The 25970-nt window shown below is 38.8% G+C and overlaps 1 protein-coding gene across 1 annotated transcript; it reads right to left on the minus strand.

The window, feature by feature from the left end:
• Positions 1–496: 496 nt before the first annotated feature.
• drd2l (dopamine receptor D2 like) lies at positions 497–24142 on the minus strand. The gene is made up of 8 exons (XM_084385811.1): positions 24109–24142; positions 16124–16494; positions 15041–15150; positions 11439–11575; positions 7829–8034; positions 6283–6366; positions 5783–6107; positions 497–1330 (listed from the first exon to the last, which is right to left on the minus strand). Exons 1-8 carry the CDS (start codon positions 24134–24136, stop codon positions 1134–1136), a joined length of 1458 nt encoding a protein of 485 aa, XP_084241937.1. The 5' UTR covers positions 24137–24142; the 3' UTR covers positions 497–1133.
• Between the last annotated feature and the right edge of the window lie 1828 nt (positions 24143–25970).

Raw genomic sequence — 25970 nt, forward strand, 5'->3', positions numbered from 1 at the left:
GATTGAAAACAAGATTAAACTAACTCAGTTACGACGTCAGATTACACTAAAAGTCAAGCCAAGGGAAGGCAAACAAATAAGAATCAGGCGTTTCAAGCGTCACCAGCCTCCTTTGAAATAGGCCTACATATCATAAAACTACAGCTAAAAATGTCCGTTTCTTGAAATAAAATGAATGTTCATTTAGTTTAACTTGATGTACTAAAATACTAGAACTATATTGACATATTAAAATCATATAAATGTCATATAAATATGACAAAAACAACAAATTTACAACAAAAAAATCCTATAATTGCTATAATAATTTCTCAATGATAAAATAAAACTGCTACATACAGTGAAAGTTTTTTTTTTTTTACACTAAAATCTGATTAAATTTAACTAAAACAGATTGAAATGAGCCATTTAAGAGATGATGTGTATATAATTGGAAGTTTTTAAAATATTTGCACATTTTCAAGTCGTGTAGTAGGGGACAAAAATCTCAGTGGACTCAATATTGAATATTTATCTCATGTTATTTACAGCATACAGTACAGATCCAGATCTTCTGCATTATATTATGTTAGATCACACATTCTCATAGATACAAAATGATAAGTGTGTTTATTTCTTCTGCCAATTTCTTGTTTCCAATGTACTGCCAAAAAAGGACAAAAAACACCATTCATTTATCATAAAATAGTCTCATATCAATCCTTCTGAAGTCTTCTGAAATCCTTTGTGTGAGGAACAGACCCCAATTTATTTTGTCCCCGCAGAAGCACTGAAATCTCATGTTCAATTAAACAAGTCACGGCGTGTCCTCATTGAGTACAACATCTTTGTTTGCGTTTCACAGAAGAACTGAAATAAAATGGGTTTGTACGCAAGGCTGAGCAAATGGCGTCAAAATGTTAACTTTTGAATGACGCACTGCTATAAAAACACATCCTTTGCCGATTGCAACCGTTTCAGAGAATCAGCTCCACAAACAAAGACTCGTTGCCTTTTCAAATGTCTCGTCTTTTCTTAGCTGTCATTGTGTTTCTTGATCTGTGTTATCGTTACATACTGAGCTTCAAATGTCTCCCTTGTCTGCCACACGCTTCTCTTGTTCAGTAAATTCCCCTGTTGTGGTGTGCTGTCTGTCAGCAGTGCAGGATTTTAATGAAGGCCTTGCGGAACTCGATGTTGAAGGTGGTGTAGATGACGGGGTTGACAGCGCTGTTGAGGTAGCCCAGCCATGTGACAGCGCTGTAGAGCGACGGAGAGATGCAGCAGCTGCCGCAGTGAGCTTTCAGCACGTGTGTGAGGAAGAAGGGAAGCCAGCATATGATGAAGACACCTGCAGAAAACACACACATCAAGGAGAGAAAACTACTTCAACAACTTCTGCATTTGTAAGCTGCCCTGGTTAAAAACATCACCTAGTTCAACCTCTCCTTTTAAAGGGGCTGCGTGTGAGAATTTTCTTGTATTGATCGCTTTTTGTATTGGAAATGTGTAAACAGCTTGCAATGAAACTTAAAAAAACAACTTTTGGTGACTTTTATGTGAAAGATTCGGGCCGGTTTCACTTGGAAAATCAAAAGGATTTCACACGTTTTCACACACTTCCGAGAGCCTCTCTTCCATTCTATGCAACGTGAAATGATTGCTTATACAATATTCATTTCAGGATAATGCTGAAAGAGCTATTCTATACTGTCATGTCAATGTGTTATGCAAAGAAAAAGGACTGATTCAAACTAACATAGTCAGATCTATATAGTCTCAAATATACTTTATAATCAAACTATCATAACTGTGTCATTTTAATGACCTCTTCTATCGACATGATGCCGGTGAATATCAGTGCTGTTGCAAATATATTCACATCGCTATGATCAGATGCTTTCTTAATTACGGAAGAGGATTAGGGCAAAGCAATAATAAAAAATATAAAACCATCTCGAGATTAAAGTCATTATAATGCGAGATTAAACTCGTAAAATTTCGAGAAAAAAACTCGAAATACAATCTTGAGAATAAACTCATTAAATATCGAGAATAAAGTCGTTGTGTTTCGAGAAAAAACTCGTTAAATTTTCGAGAAAAAAAGTCGAAATACAATCTGGAGAATAAACTCATTAAATTTCGAGAATAAAGTTGTTGTGTTTCGAGAAAAAAACTCGTTAAATTTCGAGAAAAAAAGTCGAAATACAATCTTGAGAATAAACTCATTAAATATCGAGAATAAAGTCGTTGTGTTTCGAGAAAAAACTCGTTAAATTTCGAGAAAAAAAGTCGAAATACAATCTTGAGAATAAACTCATTAAATATCGAGAATAAAGTCGTTGTGTTTCGAGAAAAAACTCGTTAAATTTCGAGAAAAAAAACTCGAAATACAATCTTGAGAATAAACTCATTAAATATCGAGAATAAAGTCGTTGTGTTTCGAGAAAAAACTCGTAAAATTTAGAGAAAAAAAGTCGAAGTAATTGTGAGAATAAACAAAATTTCGAGAATAAATTCGTGTTTCGAGAAAAAAAGTCGAAATACAATCTTGAGAATAAACATTACATTTTGAGAATAAAGTTGTTGTGTATCGAGAAAAAAAAGTCGAAATACAATCTTGAGAATAAACATTACATTTTGAGAATAAAGTTGTTGTGTATCGAGAAAAAAATCGTTAAATTTCGAGAAAAAAAGTCTAAGTAATTGTGAGAATAAACATAAAATTTCGAGAATAAAGTCGTTGTGTATCGAGAAAAAACTCGTTAAATTTCGAGAAAAAAAGTCAAAGTAATTGTGAGAATAAACATTAAATTTCGAGAATAAAGTCATGTTTCGAGAAAAAAAGTCAAAATTCATGGAGGTTTCGTGGTTTCCCAGGATACCATAAGACGCATTATTAAACTTGTTGATCCTCAAGGTGTGGAATTTCGACGAAGGAGAAGCTTGAGAAGACGCCAGTACACTTGCGTTGGCCCAAATGCACTCTGGCATATGGACAGCTATGATAAATTAAAACCATATTGCCATTATATGGCTGTATAGATGGTTACAGTAGTTACATTCTGTGGATGGAGGCGTACACAACCAACAACGATTAATAATGCGTCTTATGGTATCCTGGGAAACCACGAAACCTCGATGAGGTTGCTATCAGTTCGCTATGCAATGAACACTGATCGAATGCGTTATTCTCTACATTTCATTTCGACTTTTTTTCTCTAAACACAACGACTTTATTCTCTATATTAAATGAGTTTATTCTCAAGATTGTATTTCGACTTTTTTTCTCGAAATTTAACGAGTTTAATGTCGCATTATAATGACTTTAATCTCGAGATGGTTTTATTTTATTATTATTGCTTGGCCCTAATCCTCTTCCGTACTTAATGGCTGTTTTCTCATACTGTCATTTTTGTAGTGTGTTTATTTTGTTATTGAGAGGAAAGCTTGCAGCACATATTTACATATTCATCTAATCTCGCTCTCAGCAGCGTCACTGCGGCATTAGCAGATCGTACGAAAAGGTATGAATGAGATCATACGAATTCAACATACACGTCACTGGGGCGTAAGCAGATCGTATGAAAACATATGAGTGAGATCATACGAATTCAACATACACGTCACTGGAGCGTAAGCAGATCGTACGAAAATGTATGAGTGAGATCATACGAATTCAACATACACGTCACTGGAGCGTAAGCAGATCGTACGAAAATGTATGAGTGAGATCATACGAATTCAACATACACGTCACTGGGGCGTAAGCAGATCGTAGGAAAATGTATGAATGAGATCGTACAAATTCAACATACACGTCACTGGGGCGTAAGCAGATCGTACGAAAATGTATGAGTGAGATTGTACGAATTCATACAAATTAGCCGCCAATTCATCAAAACGTATAAAATTAGTTACAAATTATCAAGAGATGGTGTTGGAATAACGTAATAACCATGGCTTTCTTTTAAAAGTTTTTTTTTAAAAGTTTTTTACGATGGTGTCAGTTGTGTGTTATGGTGTCAGTTGTGTGTTGTGGTTTGCTGCGTATCACTGTGGTTTTATAGTTGAGACAAATTTCCTTGGAAAAGGACAATAAAGTTTAACTTTGACTGTAGTACATTTCACATGTAATTACAAAGAATCAGCAAGTAAAACATTTAATTAAAATTTTATTGTAAAACATACTCCAAAAAAGTTTATTTTTTATTTTTTATGTGAACTGAAAAAAATTGTTAGTAAATTTCACAAATAATACAAAGAAACGGCAAGTAACACATTTAATTAAATGTGAAATTTTGAAGTAGAAATACTGAATTTTTTTTTTTTTTTTACAGTGTAGGAGTGAAAAGGTGCCAATAAAAAACACTGCACATTTGCACCGTTCATCTGAAGTCTAATAATAAATGTGTACGTGATAAAGTGCTGCTGAAGAAATACTGACTAGAAGCACTCTTTGAATACCTCTCGTCCAATCAAATTAGAGGACTTGAACTATCTGTTGAATAATGAATATTTATTATGTCAAAAGTGCTGCTGCTTAAATGTCAAGCCTAAAAGAACAAAGAGACCTAAAATCACTTAGTTCACCAGCACTTCTGTTCACCAGCATGTGCAGCAACTACAAACCAGTCGGGAAACGCTTCTCGACTCCAAATGGAGTCCGTAGAAAGATGCTTTAATCGGAGAATAAGAAGCCAGTTTTCTTTGCCAACATGATATATTTCAATGTGGACACTTGAAAGTGGACTCAAATCAGGGTTATTATCATTAACTAAAATAAAAACTAGTAAAACATTTAAGTTAACTGAAATAAAGCTAAAATAAAATATAAATATTAGATGAAAAAACTTAAGGTTAATGTAATCTAGAAATTTAGAGTTGAAGCTGGAAATATAATGGAAATAGAAACTGACCTAAAATAATAACTAATTGATAGTGATACCTAAATAGTGACATTTAAAAACAAAACAAACAAAAAAATGACAAAAGCACATAAAAAAATGAATAATTAAAGCTAATTCTAAATATTAATTAAAACTATATAATACTTAAATAACAATGACTTAAATCTCATTTTGTCCACTTTTGCTGTGATATGGTTTCAGACAGAAAATAAACTCAGCCTAAATTATTTATTATTGTTCAAAAGTAATTTCTTCACTCAGTCATAAAGTAAGTATTTTTTTTTTAGAAAACTGCAGGAAGATCTTCGAATCTCTTGACGATTTTAACCTTGCTCCTCACTCCTCAATCTGCTGTCAACATCTTTTCAGCCCCCCCAAAAAAACCCTGGTTAGATTCTCAACTTAGAGATTACTCAAAAGTGAAGCGCACAGCAAACGTGGACTACATATTTATTTAGTTAAACTCTTTTTGAGCTTAGATCTGGACTTAAATGGCTGTAATTCATGAATGCTTTGGAATACAGACCTAAGGATGGCCTCTTTTTTTAAAGACACTTTGTTGCAAATGTAATAAACAAAACCTTTTAAATTTGATACAAAATTTATATTTTACTAAATAATTTGGACTCTAGAAAATCAATGCCAAATGTCAAACCAAGTTGTGTACAAAATGTGTAACTGATAATAAAAAAACCGAGCCCAATATACCATTTCCATGGTTATTACGTTTTTTTTTTTTTTTTTTTAGTGAAGCTCTTGAAATATACCTAATTTATGACGATTGCTAAAATGTGTGATAGGGGAAAAGGCAATAAAAAAACGTGCCAAGTGTCCTGCTACCAGGACAGTCACCAGGTTCATAGTTTTTACTGTGATTTATTTTAACCTCTCACCTAAAACGATGGCGAGCATCTGTGTCGCCTTTCTCTCTTTCTGCTGCGACAGTCTTCCTCTCACTCTCTCCTTCGCCACAGCTCCTTTCTCTCTGTCTGTGTTTCTCTCCCTCCATCCGTGGGGGCCGTTCACGCTCTCCTGCAGGGTGGCCCTGCGCAGGCCGGGGACCGAGAGCGTGGAGCAGGGCCGCGTGGGACGCGCGGGACTGGAGATTTTAGCATGTCCAGGCTGCTGCGATTGCTGTGGAAGCTGCTCTCTGTCCTGACTCAGAAAACACATGGGTTCCACGTCCAGAGGATGAACCACGGCCTCTTTCACCAGCGTCTGTCACAGAGAACATGATTCACACAGACATTCACGCTTAGGAAGTGACTGAACGAGACAGGGACAGTGTGAATAGCTGTAGTCACATTTTCACATCTGATTTGTAAGTCGCTTTGGATAAAAGCGTCTGCTAAATGACTAAATGTAAATGTAAAATGTAAATGTAGTGTTTTACCACTTTCTTGCGTCGCGGAGCGGCTGGAGGAGGCTTTAATATTAAAGTGCACAATTTCACATCTTCAGGATGAGTACACTTATTCTGACAAACAAAAAGAGAGAGAAAACAATGAAACAATGTGACAGATTGTAGTCACTAGTTAATCATTTTAATTCTAATCAAAAGGCATGTTATATCTAGTTCAAAAGTTTTGGGTTGGTAAGACTTTTTAATGTTTTTGAAAGAAGTCTCTTATGCTGTGTGCACACCAAAAGCTAATTTAATTATTTGCGCAAGTAGATTACATACAAAGTCAATGCAAAGACGCGGAAAACAATAAACATCCCGTGAGTAATCTAGAACGGGTAACGCAATGCGAATATTCGCTTCACTTTTGGTGTGCACACACCATTATACTCACCAAGTCTGCATTTATTTGATCAAAAATATATAGGAATATTATTAAAATTTAAAATAACTGTTTTCTATTTTTATATATTTTCAAATGTAATTTATTCCTGTGATCAAAGCTGAATTTTCAGCATCATTACTCCAGTCTTCAGTGTCACATGATCCTTCAGAAATCATTCTAATATGCTGAAACATTTATTATTGTTATAATAAACATATAATCATATTATTATCAATGTTGAAAACAGTTCAGGAGCTACATATTTTTATGGAAACTGTGATACAAAGTTGAAAAGAACAGCATTTATTTGAACTAGAAATCTTTTGCAACAATATAAATGCTACTGTCACTTTATATCGATTTGATGCATTGCTAGGGGTGTAAATGAACACAAGAAAATAATGATCCGGTACATTTCTCAGTTTTGAAGTCATGGTTTTAGTACTGGAATGGGAGATGAGACTCTGATTGGTTTAACGCACATAAATCCCAAAACACACCAATTATTTATTATGAGAATAGGGACAACCCTTTTAGACCATGCGCCGGGAGCACCGTCCATTTTTCCCATCGTTGAACTAGCAAAAGTGGATTCGGAAACGCCCTAAGTGAACTAGCGCCTTGCGCTTTAGACCATGCGCTTAGATCGTTAAAATAGAGCCCATTGTCTCATCCTAGGAGGGAAACTCAGAGTTTGAAATTACATTCCGCACACAGAGAAGTTCCGCACTCAAAGCGGTTGAAACAAAACTGTATTTATTTATATTTATTATAATATTTATACGTACTGAACCGAAAGACCCTTACTGAGAATTTTCATTATGAATACATTTACTGAAACACCTCAAATCCTTACAGAATAAATAAGAGAGAGAAAACATTGAAACAATGTGACAGATTGTAGTCACTAGTTAATCATTTTAATTCTAGTTGTGTTGTGGACTAGTCTCAGGTATCGGTAGTGTACCATTATTTACAATTTCAAAACTTTTGATGGCACCTACTGACATGGCATTCTCAGTGCAATGTGATGAAAATTGCTGAAATTTCAGTCACATTTTTTTAGCTAGACCAAAAGATGTAAGCAAATATTGAAGGACCGCTAAGGTTAGGGCTTAGTAAAATTCTAGTGAAAGGATATTCCCAGCACACCTTGCGAGATCTCTGTCCATCTCTGGGCTCTGGATGGAGGCCGTGTCTGCGTGAAGGTGCGGTGCGTCTGCCCCGTCTGCGCAGGACCACGCAGATCTGCACATACACCATCACGGTCACAATGAAGGGCACGTAAAAGGAAGCAACAGAGGAGTAGACCACGAAAGCAGGGTCGGCAAAGCTGCAGTCTCTCCCTTCTTGACTGGCTGATTTGAAAGACAGAAAGGACAAGAGTGAATCTCATGCAAACATGCAGTTTACATTAAAATCAAACTTAAGGAATGTTAAAGAGGCCATATTATGCCCTTTTACAAAGTCTTGATTTTGTCTTTGAGCTCTACGTTCAAAATGTTCAAAAACCACCAACCACCCTCTCTTCCCAGTCAGTAACGCTCTGTTTAGTTTCTGTCTCTATGAAGCCCTTCCTTCAGAAAAGCATAACTAATGCTCTGATTGGTCGGCTGGACCAGTGTGTTGTGATTGGTCAACCGCTTCGAGTGTCTTTGGGAAATGTCACGCCTCTTACCATAACCACGACTTTCAACACATTACTAACTAACTCAACCAAGCTCTGCCCCTTTATTCTGCATATGCCTTGTGTGGGATTTAAATGAGGATTATTGTGACGTGTTTGTTCCTGGAGTTCAGAAACAGTGCGCACTGATCCAGACAATAACTCCCTTTTGAGTGGCCTTGTGCTTTGTAACTTTGAAGACATTTTTCATGCTTCAACAGCAACACTAAAAGAAAAACTGAACATGTAAAAAAAAGAAAGAATTATAAGTTCTTCTTAAAGAAACTTTTAGACCTTGAATCAATGGTTCTTGCTAACATAATTTCACAGCGCTCACAGTGGAAGTGTCATGTTTGATGAATGCTGCATATTTTTTTCTGTGTTTTTATTGTTTAAGCACCATGTGCTGGGACAATCTGTGAAGGACTCTGTGTGCAAGCGCAGATGCCACTTGAGGTGAAGAGGACCTCGCTTATTGAAATTCAGTCAGGGAGATGTTTCGATCATCCTCCTGCTCTACGTTGTTGTCAAGGTTGGTTTGATATGTGGAGCTTATATATACATATATATGTACACGAGCACTAACTTTAAAAGACACAAATAGTGGATAAGTGGAGGCTTCTAATACTGAGGAGCTGCAATCGCAACATATTACATTAAAGGCCCACTGAATTGCCTTGACACGTGCAGCATTATTCAATGTGTTTAAGTAATTTCCACTGAAACAGGAAGACATGGCGGGACACATCGAACAGCTCCTCCCCTTTTATAAAATAGCCAATAGTGTTTAGTTTATATCACAGCTTGTTTATATCACAGCTTCCGATACGTTTTCTGGTCTGCGCCGACTCGATACGCATATGATCCGTTCTGTGCTATCGTGTCTCTGGACCCGAGCTGCGGGGGTTCACGTGACACTAACGTGAAACCAGACTTCATTCGCAGCAATGGAAAGCATATTTACACTGTCTGAATCGTTCATATCCCCTATATAGTGCACTATGTGCCATTCACCATGTAGAAAATAGTAAATGTGTCAAAAAAGTTACTGATTTTAGCTGCAGCTTCAGCGTCTATTAATAATGTAGGGGGCGGAGCTTCAGATTCTAGAGAGCATTTGATTGGACAGAAAATCTACTGAGAAGCTGAAGTGCAGAGTGATGCCATCTAAATCATTGATCTATTGGCAGAAGTGAGAGACTGAAAGTTTTGAAGGCTTATATCTTCTAAATGCGAATTTTGTCATTGATTAGGAGCACAATAGCTTATAAATAACAGTAAGGCTAACACATTCATACTAAAAGCCCCAAAAAGGGGACTTGAAGCATAACTAAACTGAACTAATGGAACTAATTCCTTGAACAACTGTTATTTTAATATCACTGATTTAGTATTATAATTTTTGATAATAGTTTGAACTACATTTTATTTTTATATTCTCCGTTTTAGTTTTAGTAATTTTGTTGAGTGCTTGTCATTATTAGTTTTTTTTTATTTTAAATATGTCTGTATTGTTTTTATTACGTTTTAGTTTATTTTGGTTTTAGTTATTTTAGTACTTCAACTACAAAAATTAGACATTTTGCATTTGATACGGTAAAACCGACACTATCGTTAACGTTCTTATAACAGTGAGTCAAATGCCGTGGAAGCCTCCGGAGCTGAAATCCATACATGGTAATGGACGTTTTGTTTCTGACACGAGCTGTAAGTGGTTAACCAATCACAACAGGCTGAGCCAACTGACCAATCAGAGCAGAGTAAGCTCTTGGAAGGGAGGGGTTTCGAGAGACCGGATCCTTGTTCGAACCATTTCAGACACTGTGAGAAAAGAGGTGATGTGCAATGTATATTACCAGTGAAACAGAATGTAGAGCAAATGGAGACTTTTACATTGGCACACAATCTGAAAAAATGACTAACAATAAATGCATAATAATTTACAGCTCCTGTGACCCATCCTTGTGATTCCCACTGAGCTAAAAAATATATTTTTTAGGAATTGCCCGGAGGCTGTGTTCTTTGGAGATCTGATCTTTAGAGCTTTAACACAAAGGAAAACACACATATTGCCTGGAGTGCAGAAATGATAATTATGCACGGAGGGAAACCTCATTACAAGTGCATGAATCCAGCCAAGTCCCTTTGGATGAAAATCAGCACAAAAGGTCACTCTGCTGTTTCAACCAATGAAGTTCATGAAAACTCTGACAGTGGTCAGGCTCATAGGATGGAACTAGAGAGCTGGAGCAAGATAAATTTTATATTAAACTCGACAGGTTTTGAGCAGTGATGACGGTTTCACTGTTTTAAAAGAATTTCAGCTCTTCAAACTTACCCACATTCAAGTGTTGATAAAAAAGAATGCATGAAGCTAGAATAAAATGTTTTTTTTTTTTTGTTTTTTTTTTTTAAAGCACATGCTTTATTCTTTCTTTTCACATATTGCAGATATTTAGATATTCATACAACAAAATATTCTGGGGGCCATGAAACTTTTGTGAAAATTATCAAAAAAGCTGGCGGTGACTGGCAACTTTTCAAAAACGCTGACGGGGAAAGAGTTAAATGTAAGTTATTCAACATTAAACTTTTTAAAGGCAATTTGTTTAACTGAATAAGCTGTATTTAACTGTCTTTTTTGCACTTTTTCCTCACTCATACGTACATTAAAATTTTTGCCAATATTTTTGTCAATTTTGGGGTTTTCTTGCTTGTTAAATTTTTTCCTTTTGATTATTACTGTTGCCTGTGTTGTTACAGTAGTCACTCTGCAAATGATTTTAAATGATTTTAACCCAGCAATATAGTAACAGCTATAATTATAGTAACAATAGTTGAGCATTTAAAACTGCTAAAATGACAAATCACAAAAAAAAATGTTGTTTTTAAGCTGTCATTTTTTAGTGAACTGTTGCTATATGTCAAAGAATTGCATGAAGATTCTCATTGAGTTTCACAGAAGATCATATGAGTTTTGAGTGATTTTAAGGACATTCTTTTGATGTTAAGTGTACATATAAAAGAAAACAAAGCACAGCGATTATATCAATACAGTTTCCTCATAAACTAGTTACAATGTCCAGGTAAGTGTACCTGTGTTATTGAGACCAAACAGCAGCGGGCAGGAAATGGCAAATGACAGGAACCAGACGATAGCGATCATCAGCGCGACCCGTCTTCTGGAGCTGTAGCGCGTGTTGTAGAGTAATGGCATGGCCACGGCCGTGTACCTGCACATCGACACACAACACGTTTAGATGAATGTGCAACATGCTGCTGTTGAAGTGAAATGCAGACGTGTTTTCAAATTACAGGTGTACCAAATAAAATATTATGTCACATTGATGACATACAAGACGGACACTCAGGCTATGTTCAGAAGGGAATACTAGTTCCCTTTCGTTCAGTCACTCGTTCAGTCACACAAATGGGGTTTCGCTTAGAAGGTGATCGCACACTTCCTGGGTCAGGTGATGTCCACAGCAGTGGTCCAGGAGATAAACCTATGGCTCAACCTGGCCGATATGCGAGAGTCTGAGCAAACCCGTTTCCTCCCATATCCCAGGCTGGCCTTTTCGGCGGAGCGGTCGAGGACCTCGCCCAACAGTTCTCGGTCACCCAGAAACAGACTGAGGCCATCAAGCATATACTGCCCCAGCGGCCAGCTGCTGCCTCCACCCAACCGCCGGCACAGTTGCCTCTGTCTGTTCGCCGCCAAGGGTGCCCTCATGCTCCTCCCACCCCTCCCGCTTGGCCCCAGCAGCAGCCTCCACCCGCACCGCGCCGTGGAGGTGGTCGCAGGAAAGCGCCCCAGTCCGCTCCAGCCCTGCAGCCCGCTAAACACCAGGCAAAGCGGCGCTCCTGACGCGTACAGGTCAGAGAGGAGGTGGTAGCAGGGCCACTCCTTCCCCTGGTGGAGGGTCGGGGGAGAATCTTTTGCTACCCCTTATGTGGTTAAAGACAGAACTGACTTCCCCATCTTTGAGTCGCTTACGAGCCTCGCCACTCTCGTCCCCCTCTGTCGCCAGAACCCTGTCAGAGCAGGCCCCAGTAGAACGCACGTCCTTCCCTGGTCTCCTCTGTCAGGACGCGGCTTATGACCGTGCCCCCACACAGGGACGCTCCGCCTCCCACGTCTGGGCCGGTCATTCCGCCTCGCTGCCCCACCGAGGGTCGCATGACTTCACTGGTTCAGTTCTTGGGAGCCTGGCTAGAGCTTCCCAACCTGTCCCGCTGGCTCGCGAGAACCATCAGGCTCGGCTATGCAATTCAGTTCGCACAATCTCCTCCCCGCTTCCGGGGAGTCCGCTACACTATGGTCGGTGGCAATGCTCCTGTCATGCGTGCGGAGGTCGCTACCTTACTGGCGAAAGGTGCGGTCAAGATTGTCCCTCCAGGCGAAATTCGTCCCTCCAGGCCGATTCCTTCACAGGCTTCCGTTCAAAATGCTAACGGCCAAACGCATTTTCAAATGTGTTCAGCCACAGGATTGGTTTGCAGCGATCGACCTGAAGGACGCGTACTTTCATGTCTCCATTCTTCCTCGACAGCTCCTACGGTTTGCTTTCGAGGGGCGGGCATACCAGTACACGGTTCTCCCATTTGGGTTAGCCCTGTCTCCTCACGTCTTCACGAAAGTCGTCGAGGCAGCCCATGTGCCGCTACGGCAACACGGGGTTCGCATCCTGAACTATCTCAACGACTGGCTGATTCTAGCTCACTCTCGAGACCAGGTTTGCGAACACAGGGACCTAGTGCTCCGGCACTTAGCCCGCTCGGGCCTTCGGGTCAACTGGGAAAAGAACAAACTCTCCTCCATGCAGAGGATTTGAGCCTTTGCAATCAGTTGAGCTTGACTTCCTGTCTATGAAGACAGCGCTCCTGGTTGCATTGGCCTCCATCAAGAGGGTAGGGGACCTGCAGGAATTTTCGATTGACGAAGCGTGCCTAGAATTCGGGCCGGCTAATTCTCACATGATCCTGAGACCCCAGTCTGGATACGTGCCCAAGGTTCCCACCACTCCATTTCAAGATCAGGTGGTGAACCTGCAAGCGCTGCCCTTGGAGGAGGCAGACCCAGCCTTGGCACTGCTCTGTCCAGTACGTGCCCTCCGTGCCTACGTAGACAGAACGCAGTGTTTCAGGACCTTAGACCAGCTCTTTGTCTGTTATGGTGGGAAGCTGAAGGGAAAGGCTCTCTCCAAGCAAAGGTTGTCTCACTGGATAGTGGACGCCATTGCCTTGGCATACCAGCAGCAAGGTCGGGGTTCGGGCACACTCCACTCGGAGTGTGGCTTCCTCTTGGGCCTTAGCGCATGGCGCCTCGCTAACAGACATCTGCAGAGCTGCAGGCTGGGCGACACCCAACACATTCGCGAGATTCTACAATCTCTGTGTATTCGCTTCAAGTAGCCGGTAACTAGGATCTGCTCGGTGTCATTGCTTGCTCGCCATTCCACTCCTCGGACTGGAAACGTGTCATATTCTCCTCAGGTGAGTTTCTCAGAGAAGTCCTGAGTTCCTCCAGCACTGTTGAAGTCAACGCCAGAGTTATGCCTGCGGCAGCTTTCGTGTTGATTAGGTGCCTCCATGTGCATGGTTCCCCCTTGGGCGACCCCCACATGTGTATTTCCATTGTAAGCCTCTCTGAGCGTGTGTCTTTCCCTTGGCAAGCCACCTTGCCACCCCTGGGGTTGAAAGATTCCACCCTGCAGCCACAGCGCTTCAATCAATATGATGAATCCTCTATTGCATTTGTCAATCTATACACATCAATAACATGAAGGAAACAAACAGAGGCCATTTATCCTGGAGTGGAGGGTATTTCATTTTAAGTCGGGTTATTTGAGAAAATAAAACCCAAGACACAATAACGGCCAGAGAATATCTTTAAAAGTCTGCCGAACACTTTATAGAAATGTCTTTTAACTACAACACAAAACAGATTCATTTATTGAAGTTTTTTAAGGTGTCTGTTCTAAAGGTTGTGCACCACATGAAAGACAGTCTTTCAGAAACTAATTTAAAGCCTTGATGTGTTGAGTAAGAATAGCACCACTGTCCTCTCATTTAAGCCTTTTCATGTAGAAATACTGTGATTAGTCAAAACTTAAACCGCTTCTGAATATACTGTATGTAATGGTTGAAAATGAAAATGTGGATTTGAATAAGAGGGGCAGTTTTCTTTTTACCACATTCTCAGGTACAGTAATGATGCTTTACGCTTATATAACGGCCAAGCATCATCCACAATGCTGAGAAGTGAACCACCTCTGCAGCTCGTTTCTATAGGCCTATAAGTTATTCATGCACATCGACTTTAATGTACTTCCAATTTTCCAGCACATTTCCAGAGACGGTTTAATGAGGAGCAGCATTCACTAAAATTCCCCACAAGGGAAAAAAGTGCCTCTAACACACTGCAGGATTTATAATTCATAATCTCCTCTGCCTTGCAAGCACGTAATTGCCTGGAGTGCGTCTAAACCAAAGATAAATTCAGGTCTAGCAAAGCTCCAAACGAACGCTGAGGCAAAACAGATTAGGAAATTGTTAAAATGTTAATCAGAATCATTCATTTTTTTATTCAAAAAATAAATAAATAAAAACAGAACAGGATTTCATTCATGCATCACTTTGGCTGTTAGTCAATGAGTCAACTGGGATGTAAATGGGACAGTGAATGAATGGGTCACCTATCGATGCTGATGGCACATAAGTTGAGGATGCTGGCAGTGCACATCATGACGTCCAGGGTGAGCAGAATGTCACAGTGGATCCGACTGAACCTCCATTCACCCACAACCTGTACAAACACATGTTCTCGTTAGACATCAAACTGAAATATGAAATATCAGCATAAAATCAGCTTATGTCACTTAGAAAGCTGGAGACCGTCTGACTGACGTGTACAGTGACCAATCACGGTTTGTTTTGTTTTTATATAGGGCCCAATGATATCAGCGAAACGGAAAATGCGAATGCATCACAGAACCCGGTCATAAAAATTCTTCATTACACCTTGAAGAAATTGTGACAGAAATGTATTACTATTGTACAGTAGAATGTACTTCTCAATGTAATGATTTTTTCAAGGAATTTCACATTTTTTCTTCCATGTTTTAATTTTAACAGTAAACCTCTGTTGTGCAGCACTTTGTTTGCAAAAACAAAAACAAATAAAAGGATGTTTTATAATTTTCATTTTGTTACATTTTAAAAGTGTAATTAAATGGTTCAAGTTTCATGCACTCATTTGCTAATACCACCATGTTTGATAATACATTAAATCATAAATTTAGAAAAGTTGAAAATTTGAAATTTTTTATAGGACTCTACTATTTAAAAAAAATAAAAAGTAAAATTGTTTCATTTTTCTAAAATGTAATTATTAATAGTTTTAGGAATTCAATTGATTAGACATGCTTTTTGATTATTTAAATCTAATTAAACCATGAAAAAAATGTATCAAGAAAATTTTAAATGGAAAACAGAATTTGGGAAAGAAATAAAACTAATTTCATAGGACATAGAAAATATAGCCTAGTTTTTATTAAACTTTTAATAAATAGTTGTTAAATTGTATAAGATTACATTTTAGACTTGCTTTTTGATAACTAAAATGGAATCCAGAAAAATGAAGAAAAAAAAAAAAAAAAAAAAAAAAAAGAATTTTGGAAATATTTAAACAGATTCCATAGGGCACTACTTATGTGCTTATCAGGGTTCCAACTACATGTAATTACCAATTAAAATGACCAATTAGTACGTCTACTGACCTCCAGATAGACGCCCCAGGGCATCACCAGTGTGGCCAAGAGCATGTCCGACACGGCCAGTGACACAATGAGGTAATTGGTGGTGGTCTGCAGCGCTTTCTCTCGGGACACGGCCACACACACCAGCACGTTACCGAACACCACGCAAAAAATCAGCAACACCAACAACACAGCGTAGAAGTTATACGGCGGTGAGGAGGGAGATGGAGCCACGGAGCAGTTTGAATGTGGAAGAAACGAGGACAGGGATGGAGAGACGGAGGAAAATGGCATGGAGGAAAGAGCAAGAGATGAATTCGGGGTTGGGGAGGCGATGGAGAAGTTGTCTTCAGTTACGTCGAGAAGAGGCATTATGCAGCTCCTCTGGGCACCTGGGAAGACATAAAGGATGTTAAAACTATTCAAGGAATAGTTCAGCCAAAAATTACAATTGTGTCATTATTTATTCATTAACCATTTTGCAAAGCCCTTAACCGGATATTTCCCATGGGCACATGTGTAACTGGTTCATTACATCAACACCTCATCAATAAGCTGTTAGAGCAGTGGTTCTCAATTCCAGTCCTCGGGACCGCTGCTCTGCACATTTTGTATGTCTCCCTTATTTAACACACCTGAACCAGATCATCAGCTCATTAGGAGAGACTCCATGAACTGAACTGAGTGTGTCAGATAAGAGAGACATACAAAATGTGCAGAGCAAGGGGTCCCGAGGACTGGAATTGAGGACCACTGTGTTAGAGAAACACAAACATCCATTTGATCCACTTTATTAACAACACTGTTAGAAGGTACTGGAAATGTTCTGCCAAAAAGTTTATGGACATTTACTTTAACAGAATCCAATGCATGATTAAAAATAGGCTACCTACAATACCTGTGAAAATTCAAAATGGAAAATTCTTTTAGATCAACACAGTACATTGTGCTCTATTTTTACTTTTCTAAGACTGACCAATATAATTTATTTCTTTTATATTAAGGAACTGGTTAATTGTAATCAACTGCATAAAACATATTGTGTTTTCTGCTTACCATTACCGGTGATTCACTGCCTATAGAATATTATGGCATTGAATCACTGGCAAACAAATGACATTCTTTTAAACTACAACTGTTTATTTAAATGCAATTTCTGGGTAAGTTCACCCAAATATTAAAATTCTGTCATTAATTACTAGGGGTGGAACGGATCGCAGTTGATCCGTGATCCGTATGGACCAGCTGCCCCACGGCTCACATGTGATTTGCGGATTAACTGCTAAATTTAACCATCATAGAGTGAAAGTTTATAATTTGGAGTTTCAGATAGAGCTTGAACACCGAATTGTGATTCCTCTATTGCAATTCCTTGACCTTGAACGGACACATACACACAAAATGATGTCTAAATACCCGTCTCGGTAAGTATTCTCTCTATGTGTCATAAGTGAACAGTTGAGAAAGAAACTGGATGTTTGTTAGTCAGTTTTTTCGGTCCGTGCAGTCAGTCTTAAAGCACACACTTAATATTCCTACTGTTGTCTGTATATTTAATGCCAATAAAACAACAAAATACAGCTTTAACAAAAATGAAACTATTAATTTCTACAGTAAACAAATAGTGTTATTTTAAAATCTAGGCTTAATTATACATTTTTGTACCTGAATACTACCGTTAGACTTTGTAACTTTGTTATTTAGCATTCATCTCCGCTTGTAATTTGTGTATTTGTTCTTATTTTATTACCGACTGTTCACTTGTTTTTAATAATGTTTGAACTTTATCAATTAGGCTAGTAGTTTTTGATGTAGTATCAAAGAACTTCAAGAGAGCTTTAAGTAATAAATGAAAAGTAAAGTTACGTTAAGTAAAGTTTATTCTCACGCGTTACGCAAGTGTGGTTGAGCTTCTGTTTATGTTCGCTTATCAATGTTTACAACAAAACCGATTAATACATAAGGATTAGTTTTACGATCTCTTTATGAATGTTTCGAAGCATCAAAGTTGTAGTTGCGTAGCTGTCAATGGAGGGACAGAAATTTCATCCAGAAAAATCTTCATTTGTGTTCAGAAGATGAACGAAAGTCTTACGGGTTTGGAATGACATGAGGGTGAGTAATTAATGACAGAATTTTCATTTTTGGGTGAACTAACCCTTTAAATTATTTTCCCAGCACACACACACACACATGCACGATCAGGCCTTCGGTGTATTACAATGCAACTTTTCATTACTTTTCCAAGCACTTCAATGAAAGTGGCGCCCAACGTGGGGACTAATTGCATTGGCAGTCTGCTCTGTGGGATCAAGAGCTTTGGTCAAGGAAACAAATGTAAAGCTTCAATGAGGTAAACCCAGCACGAATGCAGTTTCATACAGAACAGTCACGCATGAGTCATGTAACAGCAGGTTTTTATTCTAATAGGCTATTGAAACAATTTAACCAAAAACACAGTTGCCTTGGAAGCACATGATCGCATTTGAGCTATACATACTGGGAACTATTTATAATATTCTCAGAAGGCGAAGCACTGCTACTTGCTCGCAGCACCTGAGAAGCCCCGTGGTGAGGAGCAGAGAGTTCTCTCAGAGTTGGAGTAAATCCCTCCGCAGAAGTAGCAGTGCTTCGCCTTCTGAGAATATAGTTCCCAGTATGTATACGGTTAGAAGATGGCTGTGTCTCATGTGACCTTGTTATTTGTACACGCTGTGACTAAACAAATCACAACATGTAAATAGGAAAATGTTGGCGTTCTTTTGTCACTTATTGGGAGCAGTATGCTAGCTGGAGCCATTTACCTCCAGTCTTTGTGCTAAGCTAGGCTAGCGGTGGGTGCGTCAGACAGAGTTACGGCACGCACTGAGATGAAAAAGGGTATGTATGGACTTATCTAACTCTGGGGGATACGGTGAATAAGCTAAAGTCCCAAAAAGTCGGCGTGTTCCTTTAAAGGAGTGTAAATCAATGCACACAGTCACAACGACACTGCATTTACAAAGCAATTTCTGCAGCTTCAAATAGCACAACACATCTTTTCAGGGTTCACTGAGACCATCATCCCAACACTAAGATGTTTCTTAGGGCAGCAGTTCATTTAAACGAATTATGCAAACGAGGTTGCAGCTGCGCGGCAGTGAAGCGGACGGTCCGACCCTGATTAAAGGGAAAGCGGCACTCGACACTCTATGCAAAAGGGAATCTATATTAGCTTCTGTTCTCATCCTCACGCCTGTTAATCAGGAATCACTCAGGACAATACACACTAATGAGAGCTCTCGTATCTGTATTTCATTTGACCGTTGATGAATCTGTCATTACAGAGACACAAACACTGATCACTGATGAGAAAATGATGCATGTGTGATAATTAAGTATTAGCTAATGAATGTATGCACTCAAAAATTAATAGCTCCGCGTGCAGTTTGATTCTGCAGTGGAATAATCGCTTCCTAATATAATAATCACCTCCATCTCCTAAAAATGTCTGCAGCTGATGATCGGGTTTAATCTCTACGTCTCAATCCACATGAAAACAGACCACGTTGCACTTCAAACCAGAAATAAAGAAGAAACTGAACTGGACCATTTATATATATATTTTGCATTGTGGCATTTTTTTAATGACAATTAAGCACAGTGCACACTTTCTCCTAGGTCACCCCAAATTCATTTTATATTAAAAAAATATGTTTTACTGTATAGAAATCACTAGCATAATGCATACTTTACAATTTACATAAAATTATTAATGATTAATGATACTTTTTCCAATATTACAGTAATGAGAAGAGCTTTTGCAGAACATTACTAATACTGAGAAAAAACAAACACCCCTCAAACATCTGAAATATAACGGAAAACGAACCAAAATCCTGCATGGCTGATGCAGTTCACATGACCAAAAATGGTAATGAGTAGGTGATTAGAAAATGACAATTAGGAGGAAAATGTGCATAATTGTCATAAAAATCATCTTGCAATGAAACGGGATATTCAATGAGAAAGAAAATGTGTAGGTCAGGACTTGATTTGAACTAAGTGATTGGATGTTGAAACGTGTCTCTGTATGACAGGCGTCAGCTGAAGTCGTTTCAGAGAGAGAGAATTTGCATGAAACATTGTGAAGACAATCATTCTCATTAATTACTCACCCTCATGTCGTTCCAAACCCGTAAGACTTTCGTTCATATTCAGAAGACAAATCAAGATCTTTTTGATGAAATCTGAGAGCTTTCTGCCCCTCCATTGACAGCTACGCAACTACCACTTTGCCGCTTCAAAAGTTCATAAAGAGATCGTAAATGAATGAGCTCATATGAATTGAGCTTTGAACAGATCGAATTAAGGCTTTTATTCACATTTAAACATTGATCAGTGAACTTAGAAGCTCTACCGAACTTACACGCGAGAACAACTTCATTGATTCTTGCTAAAGCTCAAACGTGCAGCGTAACACGAGAATGAACCTCATTGGTTCTCGCTGAAGCTCAAACGTGCTGCGTAACACGAGAATGAACCTCATTGGTTCTTGCGAAGTTCAAACTTCGAGAATGAACCTCATTGGTTCTTGCGAAGTTCAAACTTCGAGAATGAACCTCATTGGTTCTTGCAAAGTTCAAACTTCAAAAATGAACCTCATTGGTTCTTGCGAAGTTCAAACTTCGAGAATGAACCTCATTGGTTCTTGCGAAGTTCAAACTTCGAGAATGAACCTCATTGGTTCTTGCGAAGTTCAAACTTCGAGAATGAACCTCACTGGTTCTTGCGAAGTTCAAACTTCGAGAATGAACCTCATTGGTTCTTGCGAAGTTCAAACTTCGAGAATGAACCTCATTGGTTCTTGCAAAGTTCAAACTTCAAAAATGAACCTCATTGGTTCTTGCAAATTTCAAACTTCGAGAATGAACCTCATTGGTTCTTGCGAAGTTCAATCACCGGCGGGGGGCTTTAAAATTGCTAATTTAAAGGCAAACTTAAAATGTGCGCGTTTGCACGGGCATTCATAATGGTGCGGAGCGAGCATTTTTCCGTAGGAATAATCGGAAAACGCTTGCTCTGTTCTGCTCGCTCCGCTCCCGTTGACACGTGCGGCCGTGCACATTCTAGTTTAGTTTTCAAATTAGCGCCAATTCGGGGCGGATTAAATGGTTAGTTCATTAGCCTATTATTATTAATGAAAAACACAACAACAAAACAGTGCAATGACAAATTCGCTTAAATAGGCGCTTTTACATTTCGCTTTGAAACCAAATATTCCACACAGTCACATTGTCAGTCAGCTCCTCACTCTCGTGATGAATGAAATCTGACTCCAGTTGCTGATCTGTGCTGCGACTCTCGTTCGGCTCACGATTTATCAAGCAGACACGTTTAATAGTGTCTGTTCTCTAACCGAACTAAATGATTTTATAAAAAAAAAAAAAAATCAAATCGACGGTGGGGGGTGGTGCCACGGTGGGCAAGTGATGTAACCGGTGCTGAACACCATAACACAGACTTATCGTAGCAAGCCTAATGAGAATGAACCTCATTGGTTCTTGATGAAGCTCAAATGTACTGTGTAACACAAGAATGAACCTCATTGGTTCTTGATGAAGCTCAAATGTACTGTGTAACACAAGAATGAACCTCATTGGTTCTTGATGAAGCTCAAATGTACTGTGTAACACAAGAATGAACCTCATTGGTTCTTGCGAAGTTCAAACGTGCTGCGTAACACAAGAATGAACCTCATTGGTTCTGGCACGCCAAGCGAACATGCTTGAGCTTCTGTTTATCACAACTGATGTGTGAGTTGATGAATGTTAACATGTGAATATAAAAGCCTAAATTCAATTTGTTCTTCATACATGGTCGAGTCTCTTCAAGAAATTTGGACTAAACCACTCAATTCATATGGATTAGTTTTACGAACTTTTTGAAGCATCAAAGTGGTAGTTGCGTAGCTGTCAATGGAGGGACAGAAAGCTTTCATTTTCATCAAAAAGATCTTCATTTGTGTTCTGAAGAAGAACGAGAGTCTTACAGGTTTGGAACGACGTGAGGGTGAGTAATTAATGACAGAATTTACATATTTGGGTGAACTAACCCTTTAAGACCAGGAATGCACAAGAACTCAAACAGAGTGATTTCATGTTTAACGTAATGATCATAAAAACAGGCTGCAATATGAAGATGATCTTGACAGGTTTCATGAGATGCAAGAGTGTTTGAGCGCGGCGTTGCTCAAGGCCAATGTGGAGCTCAGATGAATCTTTAACGGGTCAGAGATGGCCAGTAATAAGGTTTCGCATCTGCTGCAGGGGAATGTGTCACTCATTTCCAATGCCTCGACGACTTCATTAACCACCGCAGAGCTCAAATTCAGATCCATATTTTAGCACTTCTACCAGTTATTGAACAACAAAGATCTTTCATAAAGTTTAATAGATGAATGAAAATATGAATTATGTGTAGTTGTAACTATATAAACATTGACACATAATGTGCATGAAATAGTTCCTATAGAACCACAAATAAAAATATATATAGACATCTGATTATTGCATCTACGTATATGCGAGTAGTAGATAATGCATGAACTACAGAAGTGAAATCCTGACAGCATTAGAGAGTCAGTGACTGTCCACAGATGCGCCATTGTTGCATAGAAAATGAGCAGCTTTTTAAGCTCTGTTTGCATTTGCATTTGCTGTTATGTGACAACTCCTCTGATCAGGGCCGCAGGGATGCGCACAAACCCATACAACTAACACCTCTACAAATGTTATTACAGCACCAGACAAGTGATCAAGAGCCAAAATGAGGGAAGGTTTTTTTTCTTTTGCTTAGGAAAGCTATTGAAATTTGCATCATGAATATTAATGCAAGACAAACTGCAAAAGGAGAAAAAATAAACAAATATTTGGAAAAAAAAGGAAACAAAATGTAGACATACGGTAAAGTGGGGAAAAATAATAAAATATTTTAAAATGAAAGGGTGGTCACAGCTCACAATATTTAGGATTTTTGCACTATTTTTTTATGTGACTAATCAAATGTAAAATTGAGTCTCATTGATCTTCGTACAGATTTTCTTTCTTCATTGAAGGATCCTTATCCCTTTGGAGAGATTCTCGCATTCATCTCGGTTTTCATTTAAACTTTCTTCTCAAATATGTTGTTTGTTAGTAATGAAAACCTTTGGATTAAATTAAAAACATTTAAAGCAGGGTCTCAGACTTTAGATCTAACCGTATTAGGCTACTTTTCTGTAGAACATAATTTTTTTTTATGAACAAGAAATCAAATAAAAAAAATTAATTTTGAATCACAGACACAAAGAAAATATATAGAAATAATTAATTTCATGTGGAAGTGACAATATTAATTATGAGGTTTGACGATGTTTATCAGTGAAATTGAAACAAACATATACAGAAACAAAAAGCCATGCAATAATTGGAGATATGAGGAGACCATGCAGGGCAAAGTGGCTCTTTTTATTTTACTCCTGTTAATATTTTTTAGGGTGTTTATTCTTAAATACAGTTTGCTGTACACTGATCCCAATAGTGGGGCATGTTGTCACAATGAGAACCTGCTTATTATAGACTTTTCAGCTAAATTTAACGAGTAAAAGCGACTATGAAAGACAAAATTCATGAAACATCATGATGTAACACATATCAAACTATTGTTTTCGCTAAATAATATTGTAATAAATCTATTGACTGAAATTAGCCTACAACATATGACACGTGACAACTCGCCCCGATCTTTTAAACATATAAAAAAAAACGTCCTGACTTCTTGTGTTGTATTTCATTGTTCACTTGATACTCAACTAATACTATTACAAAAATACAGCGTGTTTTTAGGACAGAAATCACTCTAATTTAAGAGTTTAAATCCAACATACAAAATCCGAAGTTGAGTTACAGACCTTGTGACAACTTGCCCCGTGCTCAAAACGCGCAGAACGAGAAAAACATGAAGAATAATGAGGTAAAGTGACTTACTGTCATTTAGCAGGAGCTTCACACGCATCTCAACAGTCCTACAATGAAACAACAGATATTAATGGAGAATCAGAATAAAGATATGATTGAGAAGCTGCAGATGAAGTAATCCTGCACATTGCAGCAGATGCACCTGATCTTCTGTTCCTCACAGGCGCGCGCCTCCTCCCGCCCAGCCAACCGCTCCTGCTGGTTATCCATCCGATTTATATCCATTTACATTAACAGTTATGAAATAAATAGTGAAAATACGTATCTAAATAAAGATCCATAATAACTCAAGCAGCTTTAATTCTCCTCATGACGGGAACAGAAGCGGCGATAAACTAATAACGTTTATTTATTTGCATAGATTGTCAGTTCAAATCGAAATAAACTGTTTAAACTGTGTTTGTTTAAAACATTTTTGATTGTATGAGCGATTTATGGTGATAGCACATTTGCGCCATATGAAGCGCTTAAGAGCCATAATAACTCAAGCGGCTTATTTCTCCTCATGACAGGACCAGCGGTGGCGGCAAAAAAAAATCTAATAAAAAATAAATAAAACTAATAGGATTTATTTATTTTCATCGATTGTCCGTTTAAATCAAAAGAAACAGTGATAATTTAATTTGTTTAAAATGTTTGATTGGATTAGCTGATCACCTCGAGGTCAGAGCCGTTGAAAAATGCACAGGTGACCACTCATTTTAAATTAAGGCGGGAAAAGAGAAGAGTAGCGAATGAAAGACTGACAGACAGATAACATGACAGATATGAGACTGGCAGATATATAAAGATGCATACAGAAGCGTTAATGTTTTCATGTTTCCAGGAATCAGAGAACATTATGGGATTATTTTTGTACCTTTTGAGTTTTCGTTCGCCATTCTGTTGGATCAGCGTAGTGATCCAACGCTGGATACTCCTATAGGTTACTCCCGTGGATCACGGCTGAACGCGTCTTCTCAACACTCACTTACAAACATTTTTCGCCTATCGTGCGTCTACTCTACACCCGTACCACTAAAAAGACGGATTATATCTAAAACTTCAGTCATAAATTAGTATTAATATTGATAGCATCACTGGTAGCTTCGTTGCTAACTTACTGTCCATCTGTTAAAATGGCGAATATATCAGATGAAAGTAGTCTACCTTTTGGTGCAGGTGAGGACACATTTGAGCTGCACGCACTGCAGTCTGAGCTGGAAGCTGTTGAGAAACAGATCCACGACCTTTTATTGAGACAAGCCGAGCTGATAGACCGGCGGTTAGCTCTTGAAACATCACGCGCCGATGCACACAAACCAGAGATTAACGTTACTAACCCGCTGACTCCGACTTCGTCTACTCCGTGCGTTTCTCAACATAGGTCCCGAGCGCCGAGGTCGCGATCAGCCATGGTCTCGTTCACTCCGGCTCCAACACGCCACCACGAAGCCTGGGTGGTTCCGCAGCGGAAGACGCGAGTCAGGTCTAGACCAAGACTCTCTCCGACCCTCCCGGTTTTCGAGTTATCCACACAAAACCGCTTCTCCCCTCTTCGCGAAACAGAACGCGATGCTGTGATCATCGGCGATTCCATCATTCGGCACGTACGCGCAACGTTAGGTAAAAGTAAGGTGCACAGTCACTGCTTTCCTGGTGCTCGTGTTTCTGAAATCGCTACTCACGTTCCCGAGATTCTGAACGGTGACGAGCGCGTCGGAACTGTTGTCCTGCACGCAGGAGTGAACGACATCAGGATGCGCCAGACAGAGATTCTGAAGAAAGACTTCAGGAATCTGATCGATACGGTACGCAGCACATCGCCTGAAACAACGATCATAGTGTCAGGACCGCTTCCCACGTACCGACTAGGACATGAAAAGTTTAGC

This window comes from Rutilus rutilus, assembly GCF_951802725.1.
Source record: "Rutilus rutilus genome assembly, chromosome: 17".
Lineage (NCBI taxonomy): Eukaryota > Metazoa > Chordata > Actinopteri > Cypriniformes > Leuciscidae > Rutilus > Rutilus rutilus.

Coding starts and splice junctions, on each gene's coding strand:
- drd2l (XM_084385811.1), bottom strand. CDS start 24,136: ATGCGTGTGAAGCTCCTGCTAAATGACA. Junction 16,495..24,108: donor GAAGCTCCTGCTAAATGACA/GTAAGTCACTTT, acceptor ATGTCTTCCCAG/GTGCCCAGAGGAGCTGCATA. Junction 6,367..7,828: donor ATGGACAGAGATCTCGCAAG/GTGTGCTGGGAA, acceptor TTTGTTTGTCAG/AATAAGTGTACTCATCCTGA.